Source organism: Solanum verrucosum, unplaced genomic scaffold, assembly GCF_900185275.1.
Source record: "Solanum verrucosum unplaced genomic scaffold, falcon-dt-bn FXZP01000176.1, whole genome shotgun sequence".
Taxonomy (NCBI): Eukaryota; Viridiplantae; Streptophyta; class Magnoliopsida; order Solanales; family Solanaceae; genus Solanum; species Solanum verrucosum.
The window spans coordinates 1,115,102-1,139,237 of NW_026020412.1; the positions used below are offsets into that span (position 1 = coordinate 1,115,102).

The 24,136-nt window shown below is 32.2% G+C and overlaps 1 protein-coding gene across 2 annotated transcripts in view; it reads left to right on the forward strand.

Moving 5' to 3' along the window:
* Positions 1-21,868, forward strand: part of LOC125840706 (costars family protein) — a 280,520-nt gene extending 258,652 nt beyond the window's left edge. For both annotated transcript variants that reach the window (XM_049519673.1, XM_049519672.1), the window contains exons 2-3: positions 19,966-20,048; positions 21,529-21,868. In XM_049519673.1, coding sequence (XP_049375630.1) covers positions 19,968-20,048; positions 21,529-21,708 — 261 coding nt within the window. In that variant the 5' untranslated portion in view covers positions 19,966-19,967 and the 3' untranslated portion in view covers positions 21,709-21,868. The remainder of the gene's footprint in view (positions 1-19,965; positions 20,049-21,528) is intronic.
* Positions 21,869-24,136: the final 2,268 nt, after the last annotated feature.

Sequence of the window (24,136 nt, forward strand, 5' to 3'; positions counted from 1 at the left end):
TGTAATTTTGAAACGAATTTTGAAATACTTTATAAGTCTTTAATTTGTGATTTAGATACTTTTTAATGTTATTTTAAGTTTGTTGTTTTATGCTTTGTTTAGATTGTTTATAATTGTGTGTGTTTGATTGGGCTGAATAGTGTAAAATTTAATTGAATTGCATTTGTAGGTGGGTAGCAGAAACTGCCAGTTTTTGCTTTCAAAAATATTGCAGGAAAAGCGACGGACAACGTGGTTTTGTCCGTCGCTTTTTTGGGTTTTATTTTTAAAAAAATCCCAGAAAGCGACGGACAGCGTGGTTTTATCCGTCACTTTTTTGGGTTTTATTTTTTTTTAAATCTCAGAAAAGCGACGGACAACGTGATTTTGTTCGTCGCTTTTCAGGGATTTTCAAAAAAAAAAATTCCAGAAAAGCAATGGATTGCGTCACTTTTTAGAAATAAAAAAAATGAAAATTAAAATAAAGCGACGGAGTCTGTCGCTTTTGTTAAAAAAAATTCCAAAAAAAAAAAAAGTCAAAAAGCGACACTGTCCGTCCCTTTTTTAGTGACGCAATTCGTCGCTTTTTGAAAAGCGTCAGGGTAAAAAGTGACGGAGGTGACTGCGTCGCTTTTCCGTCGCTTTTGACCAAAAAAGCGATGCAGTTCGTCGCTTTTGGCCATCGTCTTTTGATACTTTTTTAGTAGTGTCTCATCATAATAGAATCATCACATAAGTGACCCTAAGTTATACGTGTGTCATGCATAGATAAGATCCCATAACCCTATCTACACTAAGTACCAATTTTAGGTCACCATGTTCATACTTGTCATACACTAGTCTCATCCATAGTTAATACTCGTAGACAAGGAACACATTCATATTCACTAGCTCATGTCAAGGAAAGTCAATCATAACAACAATCCAAACGGAGCATGCATTAATTCATAAATCATCATAATGTAATGGAACCACACCATGACTACTCTCAAAGTCTACTTGTGCCATGTATGAGTGAAGTCACATACCCTCACTCACACTAAGTAGATCTTCTTGAGGAGTCATTAGTCATAGTTCATGTTTCATGTTCATAGTTCATTTACATAACAGAAACACACCATGACTACTCTCAAAGTCTACTTGTGTCATGTATGAATGACATCCCATAATACCACTCATACTAAGTAGATTCTTTTGAGGAACCATAGCACATAACTCACTTTCTTGTTCATGGAGGTAAAATAACCTTAACTGACATAGACCATGTGAGCTACATGGAATCCGGTGTCGTGTAACCCCACACCAAAAGAAGGTGTCCTGCTTGCCTAAGGTAGAACTAAAATGTATTAGCTTTTAGGTGGATCCACTATCTAAAAACCTATGTGGGCACATAGTTACGAGATAGGAAAATTGCTTCTAGAAACCCGACATATTGTATTGACGGGAGAGTTTCCATCTCATGAGTTCATTTGTAGAAGACCCGGCCTATTGTATTAACGGGAAGGCATCTACCTCATTTTCCATATCCACTCGGTGCTAAGCATTATTTCCCAATATTACTTGTTTAAGTCTTTGAATTGAATTTACATGAATGAAAGGGTATCTTACCCTTTATCCAACACAACTCATAATTATAATAGCTCATAGATTCAATAGGTGATTAGTACTATGTAACGAAAACTTTCACATTATGATCATGAGTTTGCATGAGAATAGACTTTCAATCAACACAAGAAGATCATCATGGTCTTGAACATATCATGCATAGAAATGTGTAATGGTGCATATGAGAACTATACTTTCAATTAACACCATAGATACATCATAATCATGTTCATGCATGGATAGTGTGTGGGGGGTTGCCCTTTCAATGACACAACAACATTATCATCTTAGACACTTCACTCTCAAAGTGTTCATAAGGTATGTACATATTATCACAACAATGCATAATTCTCATAGTTTGCACACAAGTATCATAAACCATATCAAATCAACACATCTAGCATTCATCATCTTAGACATGGACATAATTGTAATTCAAGTAGTTCATTCATTGCATGCATAAGCTCATATACTCATATTGTAGGTCATGTGGGTAAAGTCCTTCCACACTGGTACAATATACAATTCAACATGCACAATAGCTTTCTTCTTAAGGCCTCCATATTCATAGTTCATTCCTTTTAGCTTTTACCTTTAAAGCCCTAAGAGTCATCTTCATATTATGAGCATTACTCTCAAGAAACACCTCACATGGTCAATATCATGTAAACCTAAATCTCAAAGGGAACTAACCACATGCTTCGTTCTTACTCAATTATAGTCATGTATAGCATCAAGTAAACTAAATTTCAATACTACTTCAACCATGATTCATCATGTAAACCCTAATCAAGTTAGTTCATATCTACAAGTTTTACATATAAGCAATTCATGTCTAGGTGATCTAATCTATGGCAATTCATCAAGAAGTTCATCAATCTTAGAAGGTCACATCTAAATCCTCAATTTGCCTCTTTCATGACATAGTCCTAGGCCACTTAAATTCACCTTAGAATCTTAGGTTAATCAAGTATATATGAAGAATCATACTAAAATCATGCAATCACATCATAATCTATTCACATCCAATCAATTGGACCAACTTGTAACAACATTCTTAATGTAAAGAAGGACATAGCTAAGATTGGGGAACTCATGGATTCTTGAGGAATTCAAGTTAAAATCATATAAAATCAGTAATACATTCATAAACAAACATAATTCAACCTTTAAAAGCAAATTTGAAAGGAATCCATGGGGTTGAGATGAAACCCTAGTTTTTTTAGGGAATTCTAGATTTGAGATAAAAGCTTTTGAAGGGACTCCTTGGGTGATAGCTACCCAAGGATGAAAACTACCGTACCTTATTTAGATTTCCTCATGAAATTGAAGAGAAAAGGTTGCTCCTTGACCCCTAGACTTGACCTTCTTCTTGTTCTTCAATTGAGGTTTTCTAGAGAGAGAATTATTTGAGAAGAGAGTATTTGGGATTTGTTTGGCGTCTTGGGTTATAATGAATTAATGAGGTGTTTAATGACATAAAATACTTTATATAGGTAAAATAACTCCATATAAAATGACCCCTAATGAAAACTAATTAAAAAGGAATTTACTTACCTACCTTTCACCTTGCCCGTGTCTTGGACAATAAGTGCAGGCCTCACTCATGCCCTCCACTCACGAACCGTGAGTGGACCTATTGGCCATGCTGCTGGTCCGTAGGTCAGGGCCTGAGGCTTGTTTTTGAGGGCCTGACCCACGACCCCCACCTACAGGGCATGGGTCCACCTACTGGCCGTAGGTGGCCCTATTTTGGTAGCTTAGGCAGATTTGGGGAACTTTGGGGGTTAGGCTTTAGGGTCCTCCTCAAGGACCCTTGGTTGGTCCTTGGGGGGTCGTCCCTTGACGTTTAACCCCTAAACCTCTCAACCAAAGCTCGGGAAATCATTTTTCAACATAAAACCCCTCAACAACCTCAACAACTCACACGTAAGGCTCTAGTTTCACCTACTAGCTTTCGTTAGGCTCTAGCTTGGTCTTGCTAGTTTTACCGGGTGTTACACAACTGAAGACTCATTTTTAAAAACTAGAAAAGTTCCAACAGAGTCATAAGAATTCTAGTGCATTAAGGGGTCATTTGGTAGGCCACATAAGAAAAAATAATCTGTGTATTATATATGGTATTATTTAATAGAGAAAGACATAAATTTCCCCTTAAACTTATACCAAAAAGTCAGTTACACATTTAAACTATTGTGGTGACCTATTACACACCAAATCTTATTCAAAGTGATATTAATACCCCCCTTAGAAGGTGACATGGCAGAGAAAGTGTCTTCACTTTCCTTAAGGTGCGTGAGAAGAAGAAATATATGTTAAAATGACAAATATGAACACACTACTTTATTGGTCATTATACAATTAAGTATTATAAATTCCAATATATCAATTATGTCAATTTTCTTTCTTTTTTATCTTTTTATTGGTAGCGCCAATTTCTTTAAAGTTTTTACTCTTTTTTTTGAGTTCTTCTTCTTCAACAATTCATGTCATTTGTCACCATTGATGATTTCTTCACTTTATCCTCATGGAAGCATATCCAATACACTATCCTTAAAGAGAAACTCTAAAAAGATCAATTGTTTTTCTCAAGTTGTGACATTAAAAGGATCAAACAAACATAGAAGTAAAACAAATTTTTTAAAAGATCTACAGTCATGTCCTCACTTTCATTGAGTCAATACTCATAGCTCGTGCTCTCTGTTTGTTGAGTTTTTCGTGCGACTCCAAAAGAGCTCTTCAAAATTTCACCCAAAAGGGAGCAGCAAAACAAAACAAAATCTACGTCAAAGTTCGTAACTTTTCTATTCAAACTCACCGGAGAAGACCACCGAAACAAATCATGAAAAAAATAATGACTTCTATTGAAAATTCTATCACATTTATACATAAGATTCATGATTCTATTGCTTAAATTATCAAAAATCAATCAAAGAAAATGATTTCTATCTTTTGTCTTTTTTACAGATCTGAAGTTCACCCAACAATGGTGTTGTCCCGCCACTTATTGTCGTCGCCAATATCTATATACTTCATAATCGTCTTATTGTCCCCCTTTTATTTTCAAATTTCTTATTTTTCATTCAATTTATGAATATAAAAAGAGGAAGAAATTAATTTTAAAAGAAGAGAAATGTATGGTGAGAGGAGGAAGATTGCCGTGTTTCTACTTTTTGCAAAACTCTAAAAAAAATTAAATTAAAAGATTAAAAAAAATATTATTTACTTGTCAAAATGTGTGTATAACACATTTTCACGCAAAAACTGAGAATGTCTTCGAAATGGGGTATTAATAACACTTTAAACAAGATTAGGTGTTTAATAGGTCACAATGATAGTTTAAACGTGTAATTGACTTTTTGTGACAAATTCAGGGAGGAATTTATGCTTATTGCCTTATTTAATACTATGTTTTGTAAGAATTTGGACCTATGTATAACTAATCAATGGATTAGTTATAATACCTTCCATTTGGAGATATTAGTAATACATATGATATAATACCATGGGATAAGTCTATGTAAAGACAAAAATATCTTTCAAATCATTTTAATTATTTTGTTTATGTTTTTGATTTTATGTTTTATATTTGTACTGGTAAATTTACTTAAATAAATTAGCTTATAAATTATGTAGAGAGAGTTGTTGTTACTAAATAAATGCAATACAAATCAATACAAATTTGAAATGTGAGTTGTTTAACATTTACTAATTAAAAAACAAATATATTACTACATGACGTTTGTGATATATATATATCTTCTATACTACCTTAAAAGCATGAACTTCCTAACTTGAATGTTAAATACTATAATACCCCCCCAACTTAAAACACCCAATTAAGTATATATTCTATATTTTATAAAATATTTTTTTATTTTTTCTAAATTATATTAAAAGTTGGCACCTTTTCACATTGATGGGTAGTGACTTTTCTGAATGGTTGTGACTTTTTAATACAGTTGTGACTTTTTCGATGAGTTATGACATTTCTGAAAAGATGTTTTTTGAAGGGTTTCGACTTATATTATAAGGCACGATAAACAACTTTTCATACTATAATTTATTTTCTATAAATAGAGGGATTTTACTCCCACTTTTAAACTACAATTTTGTAAGTTTTGTATTCATCTTTTATAACAAGAAAGATTGTTAGAGTTGTTCAATTATTTTTTGTGGGTAAATCAGATAGATCAACAAAAATTTATGCGAAAAGGAGAATGGAATAACTCAACATCAAACGAGAAGACTATCTACATAATTAAAATGTACTCATTTCCATAGCCATAAATATACTTTTCCAGCAACTTCTACATGACAAAAAGTTCAATGATTTTCTATTGCATCTATTGCACAACCTACAACTTGTTGTTCAAGCTGTGAAAAGTCTCAAATTGTTGGCGAAAAAAGGATTTGATCAAATAAATGTTTGAAGAGTCCAAACTAGAAGTAATAAGTACTCTTCTGTTTCCAATATTTTTGTCTTACTTTTATTTTTATTCAGTTTAATATAGAATGTTCTTTTTCTAGGGTTGGGGTGGGGGAGAATCTTTAAGACCAAAAAGTTAAAGATATTATTATATATATTCTACATATCCTTAAATTAAAAGTCTTCTTTATTTTTTAAAATTTCATATCAAATTAAAATTAGACAAATTTGTATCTTTCCTTTTGATCTATACTACCTTAAAAGAATGAACTACCTACCTTAAATGTTAAATTATTATAACACTCCAACTTAATACACAAAATTTATTATATCTTCTAAATTTTATATTTTATTATATTTTTTTATTTACATTATATTATATTATATTACAAGCAGACACCTTTTCACTTTGAAGGGTTGTGACATTTCAAAAGAGTTACAACTTTTTTGATGAGTTGTGACCTTAATGAAGGGTTGTGACTTTTCTACAGGGTTGCGACTTTTTCAAAGAGTTATGTCATTTCCAAAGGGTTGTGACTTTTTCAAAGAGTTATGACTTTTCCGATGAGTTGTGACCTTTTTGAAGGGTTGCGACTTTTCTTTTATAAGGCACAATAAACATTTTATTTTCATACACTACCATTTATTGACTATAAAAAGAGGGGTTTCCTCAAATTTTTAAAATCTTCTTCTCTTTCTCCTTCTCCTTCTCTTCTCTTTCTCCTTCTCCTTCTCCTTCTCCTTCTCCTTCTCCTTCTCCTTCTTCTTCTTAAAACACACATATTTAAAGCTGACACCTTTTCGCATTGAATCGTTACAACTTTTCCAAAAAGATGTGACTTTTCCGATGAGTTTTGACCTTTCCGAAGGGTTGTAACTTTTATGATAAGAAACATGCACATGCTCATACTACCCTTTGATAACTATAAATAGAGGGGTTTCCTCACATTTTTAAAATATGATTTTTCTTATGTTTTCTATTGTTATCTTCTTAAAAACTCAAGTTTGATTTACATACATTGACATTCTCAAAGTTCAATGAAATCTAAACACTCCCTAACATGAACTGTAAATTAAAATGATACTCCAACAAAAAACATCCAATTTCATATAGCTTCTATATTTTATATCAATATTTATTTATATTATTTTATATTATATTAAAATTAAGAACACAAAAAATAGAGTAATAAATAAGTAATGCACCATGGGGGAGGGAGGAGAATGTATATGTAACTAAGAGATTTTAAGAGTGACTAACTTTCAATAGTTATCATAAGAAAATTTGTATCCACTATTAATATAAACTTATAATTTATCATTCATTTTATAATTGTTTACTTAATTTATTATTTAATAATATTCATATTGTTTTTAAAAATAGTGTAGCACATGGTTTATATTCACGTGCAGCGCACGTGCGTTAAAACTAGTATATATATATATGTGTGTGTGTGTGGCTTTCTAATTATTTGTATATTTTCAATAATTTTAAAAATTACATACATATTAAAACTATAACTTGCAACTTTTATGTGTAAATGTAGATGGTTTATTCAATTTTACCATTATTGACCGTCTTTTCGATTTTAAAAGTAGATGGTTTATCTTTTTTAAATTGAAAATTGAAATTTTGTGAGTGATCAATTTATTAAGATGTCAATTATTTATCCTCAAATAATTCAAGTGAAAAAATAGCAAACATGACAGCAAAATTGTTCTTCTCATAGCTAGTTAATTAGAAGGCAATAAGAAATAATATCTTCCGGCAATTATCTACCTTGACCCAATTATATTATAAATCAAGGGTATAATTGGAAAGAAGTTTTTTATAGAATTTTAATCCAAACACAAGATGAGGTGAGAAACAATGAACCAAACACTTGATAAAAATAAACCTTGTATTACTAATCCATGCATTATTAGTCTTTGTACCAAACGACGCCTAAGAGATATGAGGATCAATGTTGGAGGTCCTCAATTTTAAAAATGTAAGATTGAGGTAAACTATCACATTTCAAGTCTACATTTTGAACGTGACGGATGCTCAAAATCACTATTGGCCTGAAGCGAATTTGTCACGATTGGATTTCTCATGTCATAATGACACCTATCACATCCCGCTAAAAAGTAAGCCTAACCCATATCTGAAATCATAAGCAATGAGCTGTCAAACTGAAGTCAACAACAAGAAGCAAGAAGCGTATAACAAAACGAAGAAAGGGTAATCAACATAAAATATAATACAAGAAACCATCCTCAAGACCTGATATGTCAGGAGCATCTAATCAAAATAAGAGTACAAGACTTTTCCAAATACAATGCAAGTACAAGTTGTCTCTGAATACAACAAAAAGACCAGCCTGGATAAAATAGATGGAAATTGGTAACTCTAAACGTCAAGAGCTCACCCAAGTTTCCAAAACCCGAAAGCTGCTCCATAGGAACTACAAGTCAATGACAAGAACTCAAACTATGATCTACATGGAGCAGAAGTGTAGTATGAGTACCAATAAATGGTACTTAGTAGCTATTGATCGACTAAGCTCCGAATATAATACAAGTATAAACAACAAGTGAAGAAAATATAGCACACGTACTAAACAAGAGATAGTAAACTAGACAAGCAATAAGGAACAAAAATTGGATACACAGAATAAAGAACCGAGTCAAGAACATACCTGAAAATGCAAGCCAACAACCTATTCACAAGCAACTAAGATACAAGAGTCAACTACTCAGGGTCAGGAGGACTAACAATGTACAAATCTAAGTCACATCCTATCAAATATCATATCAACAACAAAGAAGAGGAGAAAAGTTAAAGAATAACCTAATTGGACCCCCATAAGCCTGGAAGGTACAAACAACAAGCATAACCCAACCCTCCCCCAATAAAACCGGAGGGTGTAAACAACAAACAATTATACTGTGATAGACAATGCATATGAATGCAGGACATGCAGTAAAACCATAAGTAACTAAGTGTATAGACCAACCCTTGTTGTGCGGGAGAGATAGAACCCATGCAGCTCCTTCTTCTAGTACAATGGTACTCACGGTCAGAGGGTGCCATAGGGGACAGGGGAAGTCCGTATACACTGTCTGGGCCCGAATTCAGATCTTATCATTAGCCATCTCCACTGTGGTATCGGAGGAATGAGTAACCAAAGACATGTAGAAAACGGCGTTGACGCACCGACATGTCAAGTAAAAACTGAGCACATCCTAGATGCCTCTAATGTCTCAAGTAGGAAGGGAGCACGTCAATGACGCCTCTTAAGTATAAAAAAACAATAAATAATGTAATTCAGGTGGTACAAATTTTGTTAAAACCCGTTTAGAATAGTAATTAAGTGAAAACTATCTTTCTCCATGAATGATCATGATGTAACAATGCATGATTAACATTAGTGCTAATAGAGATCACATTGTGTTATGTTGCTCCAAGAAATTTATATGTCGAGAGGATTCTTGCTTATTTTAGTTGTAATCAAAATTATGTGGAAAATATTTTATATCTTGTTTGAGATATATTCAGATTTGAAGCTTTTTCCTCTCATGTTTAGACATTATGGATTAAAGAATGATTTCATTTTAGTTTACATGAAATCAGTTTTATTATCAGTTAATGTTCATTTGATGTCTTTATATAATAAGAATTTGCAGCTCATCTATGCCTACACAAAAACTTGTTACAAAGAATCTGATTATTATTTTGCTTAGTTTGAAATTTTGTGCAGATTATGTGCTTTTCTTTGGTAAAAAATGTGAAGAAAACTCATGCTTGAAGGCTTTGTTTGAAATTTTAGTTTTTTGCTCCAAATATAAACTTAAGTTCTCCACCTATTTGTTGGTTAAATTTGCCTCTTTGTTGATTAAATGTGGTGCATGAATTTTCTTTGTTCTAGTCTAATTAATGGAAGGTACAAAACCTCAAGAATCTTGGTTATTTCATCCGTAATTTAGAAAAGTGATTCCTTGTAATTTGGAGGTGATGAACTTCAGGATTATTTATGCATATTTTCGGATAGTATTTTTTGCGGTGTGACTTTATTTGGTTCTATATCTAATTTAGTCGATATCATTTAAACTCGACTTGTCTTGCGCTAATCTTTCTTTTATCCACTTTTTAATTGTTTATGCTCTTATGTGCAATTGTTTGTTGATTATCGACCTTAGAACACATACTCTAGAGGGTGGCAATTGGGATTATATTTTAGCGAGTATCGAAAGCAATATTTTCTTTAAAAGACAATACTCTAGTTAATTTTTTTTCTTATCTTGCTAATTAAGTTCAGCTTTACTTGAGAGCACTTTGAATGGAGTTTGAAATCCTCTCTTATAAAAAAATATTTTTTTCTCTCTTTCACGTGAAAATATTTGAAATTTTCTTTCAAAAGTTGATCAATAATCATAATCAACTTGATAGATTCAGATGTTGGTTGAATTTGATGTTATTAAGATACTACTATATTGCTGCTTATAATATTTTATTTAAAAAAAAGAAAAGAAAAACAAACACTTTCTGAAGCAAATGAGTTTTCTTTTTGGTTACAACTAGGGTGTTCATGGTTTGGATAAAACCCGATCCAAACCGAAAAACCAAACCAAACCGATTAAATGAACTGATTTAATTTGGGTTTTGGTTTGGTTTGGTTTTAGATTGTTAAGAACCGATAGTATTTGGTTTGGAAGGTTTTGTTCGAAAAAAATCAAAGAAATAACCGAACCGAACCAATAGGTTATATACATAAATTTTATTATTATACATACATAATATATTATATTCATAAACAATTTTAAAGATTTTATACATGTTTCATCAAATTTATTTATAATTTACTTATGAAAGAAAAAATGTCCAAGGTGAGAACATTTCTCTTATTGGTTTCATGTATATGAGTGTCTATGGAAATTTTTTATGGGACTGAAAATGTCATTGTCTCTTCCTTCTATGCCAAAATAGTGAATTTTGAAGTTTTATTCAGTAAATTCAATGATCGAAAGTTCTGTAATGTCAGTCATTTTAACTATTTTTTTGTTTGAATGGATTGTTGTCACTTTTTTCACGTTTTGAATGAATTGTTTCTTTTATTTTTATGTATGGTTAATAACCGAATAACCGAACCGAACCAAACCAAAACCGAAAACAACCAAACCGATAAATGTATATTATATTTGATTTGGTTTGGTTTTGATAATTTTAAAACCGATTAAGTTGATTTGGTTTTGGTTCTGATCAATAACCGATCCAAACCAAACCGTGAACACCCCTAGTTACAACAAATGAAGTTTTAAAAGTAAAATCTTTGCCATTTTGTTGCAAATGCAAAGGAAAGTTTCCAAGGTTTTTTACTTTAAAAAATATTTCTAACTGAACTCTCTGGTCTTATTTTATTTTCCTAGCACTCATATTTTTGAACTTCTTTAGTGAAAAAATTAATCCCCATATATGCTTAAGATACTATAGTATGTCCTATAAATCTATTAATCAATAATTAATAATAGAACATAATTATTACGATCGATAACAAATATGATTTAATTAATATTAAATAATTTTCTTTTGAAGTGTTAATTAATTTTCATTAATAAAAGCGTAAACAAAAAAAATATGATTCTATGACAGCAAGTCATATGGCAAAACTAAGCCATCACAATTTATTTATTTTTTCCATCCCAACAATCAACTGAGACTTTACATATCAGTAGAGTAGGGTTTCCCAATCAAAAATCCTCTTTCCATTTCGTCATCCCGTCGCTCTTCTCCTGAAGAATGTTCACTCTCTGGTCCTCCCAACGACTGTATATAGTCTTATGAAAGACGTAAGCTGTAGCCTTCCCTCTCCCTTTTACCCTTTTGTTAAAGAAACTCTGATGTGATGGAATTTCGACTTGTCAGCATTAATTATTTTCCTTCCTTTTGAATCCATTTCTATAAAATGATGATATTTACATCCTCCTGTATCTAATGCTAGATTAGCAATATGGTCTGCCAGTTTATTTCCTTCTCGCATGATGTGTTGTATGTGAATGTTTTTTGCTATCATCATCTCCATTAACTGGTCCACCTCCACAGCTATGTTCCATGGGCACTCCCATTTCCCTGTTAGCACCTGCTTTAATAACAATGAATCAGTTTGAATAATAGCTCTATTTATTCCTGCTAGTTGACAATGTTTTATTGCTTTTAGTATTGCTCTGGTTTCTGCTTCAGTGCAAGTAATGTCCTCTATTCTTTCTCCTTCTGCATACACTAAATCTGCATTAGCATCCCTCAGACAGAAAGCATAAGAGTTTTCCCCTGGATTCCCCCTTGCTGCACCATCAGTGTTATATTTCACCCAATCTTCTTCTGGATATTCCCATACCACCTTCTTGATTTTCACCATACATCTTATTCCCTCCATTTCTTTCATTATGTCTGGCCATTGTGTTGAGAATTCCTGCATAGGTCTTCTTACTTTCAGTAGCATACGTAAGTTCCTAGTCACATTCTGCCAGGTTATGTTAGTATTGTCATGTTTCTTTGCATTCCTTCTTTTCCATAGCTCCCATACAATTATGCATGGAATTGCTTGATAGTATGCACTGCTTCCTTGATTCACTTCTGCATCCCACATTTCAAGATAGTTTATCTCTAAGTGTAAGATTCTGAATGTTTATACCTGCAAAAGATGAAAAATAGGACCAGGTCCTGTTAGCAGTCTCCGATTGGAGGAAAACATGCGCCATAGTTTCCTGCCTTGGATTGGGACAACACCAACATCTCGAAGGCCCTTCATAACCCCATCTTCTTATCCTATCATCCACAGGGATTTTAAACTTCCATAACCTCCACATGAGAAACGCCATTTTAAAAGGTAGTCCTTTCACCCATACATCCTTCATGATTTTATTTGGCTGTTCTTTATGTCTTGTGTATTGCCAAGCTGACCTAACTATGAAATTGTCTTTTGCTTCTAGCATCCACCATGGTCTATCCTTCCCATTCTCATCTGCTGGGGCCTTCACTTTACTAATAATGTGATTAACTATATCCTCCGGTACCATTTCTTTTAACTGCTATACATCCCACTCTCCATGTCTTACCACTTCTTGGATAAGTTGTTGATTAGTATCCCATTCATATATTTGCCCACAAATTGTGTATAAATCTCCTATTCCTGTCCAATTATCATGCCATAAACTGACTGTGCCATTTTTCGTTTGCCACCAAATTTGATGCTCCACCTGATCCCTTGCTTGAAGCATCTTCTCCCAGACTTGTGTCCCACCATATCCCGTTTTCCACATAATCAGATTGGGTGTTCTTTTTTACAATAATTATTTCTCATGAATTCACTCCACATAGACTCTTGAGTCCTAAAGTTCCACCACAGTTTACAAAATAGTGCCATAGACACATCCTGTAGCATTCGGAAACCCAGTCCTCCTTCTTCAACTGGTAGACATAAGTTTGCCCATCTTTTCCAGTGTCTTCCTTTCCCCCCTATACAGCTACTCCAGAAAAATTGAGCCATCATCTTATGAATAGTACTGAGTACATTTAAGGGAGGATTCATCACAGATAAGCAATGTATAGGTATACTCTGTAGAACATGTTTAATCAGAACAATTGTTCCTCCATATAATAGAAGCTTTCCCTTCCATGCCTGCAATTTAGAACTCACTTTTTGGACCATTTGCTTGTAATAACCTTGTTGTTTTCTCAAATGAAAGATTGGGCATCCTAAGTAAATAAATGGAAATTGTTTTCTTAGGATCCCTGTGGTAATTTCTGCAACTATAACATCTCCTTGAGAGACATTTTTGTGTAAATATATAACATTCTTCTCTTTATTGATCTTCTCCCCTGACATATTCTCATATTGTTCCAATACTCCCGTAATAAGTTTCATAGTTCCAAGTTCTGCTTTGCATAGTATGATCATATCATCTGCAAATGCCAGATGATTAATCTTTGGACTACCTCTTGGCATTCCAAACATTTTGAACTCCTTCTTCTTCAATAACGAGTTCAAAGCTCTTGACATCACTTCTGCAGCTAAAATGAATAAGGTGGGGGATGATGGATCTCCTTGTTTAATTCCTCTAGTGGACCTGAAAAATCCTCTTGGTTGTTCATTCAATAGTATAGAGTACCAATTATTACTCACCAATCTATATACTATGTCAATCAATCTTTCTCCAAATCCCATTTTTCTCAAAATCTTTGTCAAATATAGCCACTCCACCCTATCATCATGTCTAGTTTAATAACCAGATTAGGTGGAGAACCTCTTTTTCTGATTTCCGCCAATATCTCCTGCACCATCAAAATATTCTCTTAATACTTCTCCCTTGAACAAACCCTGCTTGCTCTTCGGATATAATATTTGGTAGGAGCCCTTTTATCCTCTCATGAATAATCCTCGAAAAGATTTTATTCACAAAATTGCTTAGTGAAATGGGTCTAAGATCAGAGAAGGAAATGACTACCAGTTTTTTGGGATTAAGACCAAATTTGTATGCGTAATGAATCTAGGCAGCTCCTCACCTCTAAAAAATGCCTCCACCATTTTGACTATATCTTCCCCAATTATCTCCCATGTCTCTTGATAAAAAGCCCCCGTCATCCCATCTGAACCCCCTGTACTATACTTACTCAGCCCCATTACTGCTTTATAAACTTCCTCCCTGCTTGGCCCCTTAGTCAACTCTTCATTTTGCTCTCCATTGATCATTGATGGAATCTCCTGCAACATTTCAAAGTCTGTATGCCCCTCTTGACGACTAAATTGCTTTGTATAATACCTTTGCGCCTCTTCTGCAATTTCTTCCTGATTAGCTAACCAATCTCCGTCTTCATGCTGAATCTTTTGGATTCGGAGCCTACTTCTTCTCCCTTTCACAATAGTATGGAATTTTTTTTATTTCTCTCCCCATTTTTGAACCATTCATAACCTGTTTTTTGTTGCCAGTATTCCTCCTCCCTCTTCAACTGCTTATACAGGTCAGCTTGGGCCTTACTGAGTTTTCTTCTATTCTCTCCCGTAGGGTCCCTCTCCAATTGGTTCTCCATTACTCTGATGATGTCCTCTAATGTAGCAATTTCTTTAAAAATATCACCAAAAGTTTCTATAAGGTCTGTTCAATTTTAATTAGAATTCTTGGAGGTTACTCAACCTAAACCCTAGTTCATGCTTATATAAAGGATACTATGTTTCCTTGAAAAGGCATCTCAAAAATTTCACCATAAATTCATGGAATATTTATAAAGAGATCAAAATCAAATCATCTCAATTCAAAAAATACGCTATTAACGGCCCTCGAGTTATGAAGATCAAGTCCAAATCATCATAGTTCAAGAAATACACCACTAACGATCCTCAAATTATAGAAATCAAGTCCAAATTAACCAAGTTCGAAAAATACACCACTAACGACCCACGAATCATGGATAGTTCTTATGTGAGAAGAATCCACGGAGGAACAAAATTGTACCCGCAATATTTATCAATAAGTTGTGTTTCTTTATATTTTATTAGTGATTGTGATTTATTTTCTGTCACTTTAAAATTTGTTGCAAACAAATTGACACGCCCAGTGGGACCAAATCTGCTCTTCATCTCTTTTCTCATGAATCAAATATGAAAATCTGAAGTTGCAAAGGTGGAAGAATGAGTACTTCAATTCTCATTTTTGAGTTGCATCAAGTCTGCACTCCGACAATCCTTAAAGCATGAGCATTTATAAACATTGAAATTATGTGGGACTCTACAAGATGTGTTCAATTCGAGTTGGACTCTACATGGTGTGTTCAATTTCATTTAGAATTCTCGGAGGCTACTTAACCCTAAGCCCTAGTTCATGCCTATATAAAATGTAATATATTCTCTTGAAAATAAAACTCAAAAATTTCACCACAAATTCATGTAATATTCATAAATAGATCAAAATCTCAAACATTCCGCAAATTCATGAAATATTTATAAAGAGATCAAATCCAAATCATTGTAATTCGAGAAATACGCCACTAACGACCTTTGAATTATAGATAAATCTTATGAGAGAAGAATCAAGGGAGGAATATAATTGTACCCACTATATTTATGAATACAATTACGTTTCTTCATATTTTATTTTTTATTATAATTTATCTTCTGTCACTTTAAAATTTATTGCAAACAACATATATCGTGTTTTGCTTTTTTAACTTCTCTTATTATTTATTTATATTTATCCTTAGAAATTTTTGAAAATGTTTTTTCATAAATGTTAGGATAAATAATTCATTTGTGACCTCGAAATACATTTTAAATAAGTTTAGGAATAAGATACTTGGTATGATTACTATAAATTTGTTATTTGGGCCAAATAAAATTATTATTGCATAATTGTGTTGCATAAAGATCATGTGAATTTTTTTTTCCAGTTATGGGATAATATGTTTGAATTCCTTTATTTGATGGATAATATCTATACTTGAAAGTAATTAGAATAAAGGAAAATACATAAAATCCCCTCTGAACTTGGCAGCAAAACTTAATTTAACACTTTAACTTTACGGGTAATTATTTACCCTCCTAATCTCTTTTCAAGTGAATTTATTATCACCCTAAAATTATAATATCAGTCTCACAATGGCAAGTGCATTCCACACGCGCCATGTCATTGATATGTCATCGCCACGTCATTGCCACATCAGCGCCACATAGAACATTATTTAATTTTATTTGTTTCTTTTTATTTATTCTCAATTTTAGAAAGCAAAAAAATTTCAAAAAATGAGATCCATGTTCCTCAACTCAGTCACGATTGCAATTGAACAAATTCGGTCACAATTGAAAGATCGATCCAAAATGTCAAAATCATTCTCACAAAAACACATTCAATTTTTAAGACACATTATTAAGACAATAAATAATGACTGAAAGTTTAATTTGAAATGAAGAAATTATAGATTTTTTCTTAAAAAGAGCTTCAAGTTCATCACATTCAAACACTACCATAAACAATAATATTGAAGCAAGAACAGTTGTTGGCTTTTCTATTTTTTTCCTATTCATCACACTTTTACGGATCAAAAGGAAATGGAGGTGGGGTGAGGGCATTCCAAAGAAAGAGAAAGAAGATGGAAAGTTCAACGAAGAAGAAGAAGAAGAAAAGGGTGATGCAATGGTGGTTGAGGCAGCAGATCCAAAGAGAAAGAAAGAGGGTGAGGTTTCTAAGAGGAGAAATAAGGTCGAAATGGGGGTTTCGAAGAAGGAGAAATCAAAAAGGTGGGGATGGTGGTTGAGGGCGAGAGGGGTGGTTGGGTGTGAGGAAGATGAAGGAAAAAAAGATTATTGGCTAAAAAGAAAATAATGGGGCCCACTTATTATTTTTCACTTTAATTTTTGCTATTTACGCGCAGGAAATTTTTTGACTTGTCACGTCAGCTTTTTGGGTGCATTTAAATTCACTTGAAAAGAGATAAGGGGGGTAAATAATTACCCATAAAGTTAAAGTATTAAACTAAGTTTCGCTACCAAGTTCAGGGGGGATTTTATGTATTTGCCCTTAGAATAATTTGAAATTAAGAGAAATGATATTTTTTTTGCTAGAACATTTTGCGTTCATTAAAAGTTGAGTACTTTGTCTTCTTATTGAATGCTCATGTGTTATAGAATTGGAACGCAATAAACTTGACAACCAGTCGAGTTACAAAAGGACATTTGAAACATTCAAAATATGGGGTGCTTTGATTAATGATTAATAGTCAATAATATTTGAATAAGTCTAATATATAAATTATTTTTTCAATACACACAATATATATATGTGTGTGTGTGATAATTAGTTGATTAAACTACTAATATGATGATTAGGCTATAAGCCTTGACAGAAATATTGTATAATTTCGTGAAGTAGTATCACTTGAAATGTTGTGACTTTTTAATGAAAAAAAAGTATCTTTTGTAAGATAATTTCTGTATAGACATGACCATTCATACATGGATGAATTGATGTGTTGGTCTATAAATAGTGAATCTTCTAATAATAATGAAAAAATCCATATAAGTTGGATTTGTAATGTGTATGAAGGTGCCATAAGTTTTGCAGAAAAAATAGGCTTGAATTTCATAGTGGAATAAGAATATATTTAACATATAAATGCTTGAAAAGAAATGGAAAGGTTGAAAAAAATATGATTTTGAAATGTTATGGCCACGACTGATGCAACCTTTCTAAGCTATTGAGATAATGATGATCTATGTGATTTGCCTGACAGATTTGTTTATGATTATTATTAATCTTGTAAAATTTAGTTTCAAAAGATGCGGTATAATAAATATGGCTTGAATTCCATAGTGGAATAACAATATATTTAGTATATAAATGCTTGAAAAGAAATGGAATGGTTGGAAAAAAAAAATATGATTTTGAAATGTTATGGCCACGACTGATGCAATCATTCTAAGCTATTGAGTTAATGATGATCTATGTGAAGATTTGTTTATGATTTATATTAATCTTGTAAAATTTAGTTTCAAAAGATGCGATATAATAAATGTGTGAATGAATAATGCCAAAATTCTTAAACTAATTAAACACAAGTGATGGGAACCCAACTTTGAGTTAGTATACACTCTAACAATACACGTTCAATGGGTAATAACAAGTTACTTTGTGTTTCTAAAGCATGAGTTTCTCTTTAGAGCCTTGACTCAAGTGTACTACATACAGTTATGTGAGAAGTGGAGGAGTTGTTAAATGTTTGAAATAACAACGGCAAAATGACAACTTCCACAGTGCAAATTGTTACACAGGTTGAATTAATTCTTGATGAAATTAGTAATGTCTACAATAACAAGGACATAGTAGCTAATTTCACATATATGTATATTGAAGTGATGCCGCTTCATGCAAGATCTAAATGATTGATCTTGTAAATATTCATGAAATCAGGATGAGGTCATAACCATAAACGTGCTAAAGCAAATACTGAGATTTATAAGCTATAAATAATATTATGTGTGTGATATTCTTGGTTTTGACACACGAAGTTGTGGTTCAAATCTTTTAAGATACTAATTACTTCGTCAGAACTTTAAAGTACTTGCACTAACGAAAAATTTAAATCTATTAGAAGATACTCTCTGGTATAGATGATATTATGAGAAATATTACAAACTAGTGAGGGATTGTTGGATATTTTGTAATATATAGGTCTTAAATTGAATAGACATATCTGTCCGTGAAAGAACATGACTATTATGAAAAGTCATTTGTTCATGAAAGAACATGACTCTTATAAAAAGTCAATTGTTCATGAAAGAACATGAATCTTATGAAGAGTCATCTCTTAAGTTCTATAAATATAATGACTCTCTAGAAGTAGCCTAGAAAAATCTGCATGTATAAACAAAAACCTTTGTTGTATCCTGAAGATATTTGTTTGTATTTTCCCCAAATATATACAAACAATATCTTTTTTTAAAAAGTAATTATATGCCTCAAAACCATCTTCTTCTTCTTTAATTATATTTCTTATTATTTTTTCTAACAATACTCACTTTAATAAACTTGAAGGACAAAACTATTAACTAGTATTCCTCTGTTCCAATGACTTACTTTCCTTTTTAGTCAGTTCCATAAAGAATGACATATTTATATATTAAGTAACAATTTAATTTTAAAATGTCTACTTTACCCTTATAGCCACACCAATTTCTACGATTCATTTTGCACCACAAGTTTTAAAAGTCTTTCTTTCTTAAATTCCGTGCCAAGTAAAATTACCTCACATAAAATGAGACACATAAAATAATATGATGAGTATGAAAGAGAAGAGAGTATTTTATCATTAACTCCAACTCCAAATAAGGAATAGTAAATTTTATTGGATCAAGTAGGGACCATAGTATATAAAGACCAAATAAATGTTAGAAGAAGATAGATCTCTTCAACTCCATTGAAAAGAACCATGAACGTTGAAGAAGAGGTTGAACGACTCAAAGAAGAGATCAAGCGACTCGGCATAGCCCAAGATGATGGTTCTTACAAGGTACCTTTTTTCTTCCCCAATTAAGAATTTTCGGAGCTTAGCGAAGCGATGCATTGTTCAATTGCATATAGATCAACTGTAATACATTTTGTGCAGAGATGGAATGGATTACATATAAGCAGTGCCCACTGTCTAGAATTGTTTATTTTGTTTTTCGGAACGAACAGCTTTCACAACGTTGATGTGGTGGAAATTGCGTGACCCATTTCAATTAGATATCAGATCTGTAATGCATTTTGTGTGAAGACAGATCCAGCATATAAATATTAGCCGTTTTCAAACTTGATCACTTATTGATGCTAAGGAACTGATTATCAATTATTTAACCCCAACCTTGAATAGGGGTTGGGAATCAACAATCAGTTCACACAACTATGAGTTTGTTGGACACTTTACACTTCTTGCCTGATATATCATATAGAGATCCTTGAAATCTATGTGATGCCTGTAATTTCAACAAGAATAAAGAAGAGAAGAATCAGAAGGTTCTGATGGCACAAGATCGTATCTTTTTAAGAATCCCCTAGGCATATGATATTAATTTTTTGTAAAACATAGTAAGCCCTCTTTGGATTTCTGAGATAAAACTGGTTTAAACTCCGTAAAGAGGGCTTACTAAATGTGAAATACATTTAGAGAAATTACTACCTACTTTGTTTCAGAATAGTCTCAAGAAACCAAATCATGAGGATTAAGGTTAGATCATTCATGCCTTTTGGAATTGATTGTTCTTGAAATCTATAGCGTTGTTGTTCAGGAATTAAAAACCATTTTTTCTGTCTAATTGGCTTAGCTTGGATGGCATTCCCTTGTGTAGTTGTTTTCTGTTTCTGCTATCATTAGTAAGTCAGTGATTTGAGAAACGGTAGCAGCATAGGACTGTGATTTCGAACTAAACAATAATAGGCTAATAGAGTGCAAGTAATGTAAACAGATTTGAGTTTGTGCCAGTCTCTCCCATATGAGTAGCCAGCCGTGCTTGATTGGAAGCTGGCTTTGTCTCTGTTTTCATGGTTAATGTTTGAATATTTGTGTTGGAAAAATTTGATTCAAATTGAATTTAGCTTCCCGTCAAGATTATAATACTTATGTTTTGATGCTCTTTTCTTTTTTTTTAAAATGTGGGTAAGTAGGGATGGCAATGGGGCGGGACAGGTTATAGAAATTGCAGGGCAGAATGAAAAATGTCATGTGATTGCCCTCTTTGGCCTAGTTTTTTTTAACTTTCACACACCACAAGAAGAGTTAAATCATTATGCATGCTACTTTGGCACTACAAGGAGGTTTTAAATAGGAAACCTAAGAGTTTAAGGGGGATAATAGCAACACCCCATAATTCAAGTTTAAAAGTTGCAAAAGGCAGATAGTTTAGAAGAGCCCTAACTATAATCTAAAGGAATTGGATTGACTTAAGAATAGTTGTCATCTTAAACAAATACAAGGTGGCGTGATTAACGTTTATTTTGTTTGTGTTGTGAAGGTAACATTCGGAGTGCTGTTTAATGATGACAGATGTGCCAACATCTTTGAGGCGCTAGTTGGAACATTAAGGGCTGCAAAGAAAAGGAAATTCCTAACCTATGATGGTGAGCTCCTCCTCCAAGGTGTTCATGACAATGTTGAAATCATTCTCAAGCCACCACTTGTTACCACTTCATAAGTAACCAATGTTGTTGAATTATTCTACTTTTTAATTGGGAGTGTGTACAAGTTACTGGACGTGTCCAATGATTTTACCCTGAATGGTGTGTGTGTGTGTGTGTGTGTGAAAGATTCACTTAACTTCTATATTATTCACATCTCCTATTTGTGTTGTGTAACAAGTTGTATGGTTAATCTAGATGAGTAGAAAGAGGGGAGAAAGATTGGAGTAGATTTCAATGGAATAGTAAATGTTCCTACTCCCCACGTAACAGTTGTAGAGAAAGGTAAGGCTTCCCCTGATACGCGGGCTATCTCTTTGCTAAGAATAGATCTGTGTCCAATGGTATGGTCTTATCGTACATCCCACTCCAGGTGGTTGATGGATAAACTGTGATAATCAAGGGGTGGATAGGGAGATCGCTAAATGGAAATGTGCTTTGATATATAGTATATGGTATTGGTGACTCTCTACAAATAGAATGCTATGCACAAATTTACTCGTTTAACGGTTCATTTTCTCAGATTTATACACTTTTAATATACTACTTGCTTCACTAAAACAATCTAAAATAATTTCTACTACAACAATCTATTTGAAGCTAATGGTTCATTTTTCATAATTAGCAAAAAAATAGTTACATAGAGTAATTTGTAATAACGTAAAATGAGTTATGGCAAAATATACTTTTAGATTCTTTTTATTGTTTTGATGTACAAATAAATATAAGGAAATAAGAAATTTTGCAAATGTTTTCGCAAGCAATTTCAAAATAGAATTCTCACAAGTCCATTACGATTTTCCTCCATTTCTCGTATTATTTTTTTCACTATTTATGTCGTATAAAAAAAAAAAGATAAACATGAAATCACTTACTGATTTGCAAAAGGAGAATCCTACATGAATGGAGCTAATCTTGCTTAGTTGATAAATCTTCTCGTATTTTTTTTTCCACTATTTATGTTGTATAAAAAAAAGAAGATAAACATGAAATCACTTATTGATTTGCAAAAGGAGATTCCTACATGAATGAAGCTAATCTTGCTTAGTTGATAAATCTTCTCTTTTTATATATGTCATCGTGGGTAGCATTATATTTTCATATAATATGTAGTGAATAAATAATTGGAAAAAATAATAATTTACAATGAACTGATTATATGAATACAATCAATAATGAATAGTCAATAAATTTGTGTTCTTGATAACATCACATATCCATGCGATCTGCAGTAAGAAATTTAAAAGACAATTACAATTTTATTTATTTATTCACGAAGACTAATAATTCATAAACATTATCAACAATCAACGATGAAAAGTCACTATATAATTTTTAGAAATATTTGTGATGAAAAATTAAATAGTAAATTTGTTTGGTAAAATTTGAATACCAACCAAAAGCATGGTAAGAGAACTACTTGCACTTGTTCATGTTTCAACTCCTCTGGAAAATCAATAAAGAGATAATTTGATGTAAAACATGCAAACAATTAACATATAATTATAATATTATTTTTCATAAGATATATAAATCAAAATTCATTGCATGAGGTAAATAAAAAATATTAAAGGAAGAGATATAAAATGACCAAATTGAAGTATTGATAAAGTAGTATAGAAAGAAAAATAGAGAAATTGTGGTAGAATTTTGAAATGTTTACATTATATAGTAAAATTCTGAAATGTTGAATTATTTTTTTCATTAAAGTTACCATTAAATGAGTATTGTTTTTAATGAAATTATGTAACCACTTTTTCCGTAATTAACCACATTAATTATGGAAAAGTAAATGTTAATTATACGGAGTAGCCTTTCGGAATTCTGTATTTTAGGAATGTATAACTGATCATTAATAATTTATAATTAATAGTAGTTAATAATTTAAAAATAGAGAAAAATGTCTAAAATTTAAGAAAATAAATAAATAAATTTTCTGATCATTTAGGCATGCCACATCAGCAGGATGAAGATCCTCCTTTATATATATACTAGGTAATTTACCCGCGCTTTGGGCGACCATAAATAATCTTTCTAAGCTTTTGAACAACCTTTCCAATAATTGACTTATATAAGGGAAAAAAGAGTAAATTTTAGTAGGTTTTAGAACATTTCAATAGAAATAAATGATTTGACATTATCACATATCTCAAGAATTGTAAATATATAATTAATGATTAAAAATATCTTAATATCTAATCATTTTTATCTTTTACATATTTTATCATAATATATGTTTGATGATATAATTGTCTTGTTAAAATTGAGTGATGTTCGAATGTAGCGATTAAACATAATTTTTTTCTATTTTTTTGAACATGAAAAATATAGAATCTGATAACTTTATGGTTAGAATAACTCCTTGTGACAAAACATTTATGTGAAAGTTTTCGATAATCAATATTAGTTATAAATAAGTTAAGACCGTTAAAAAGTGTACACCAC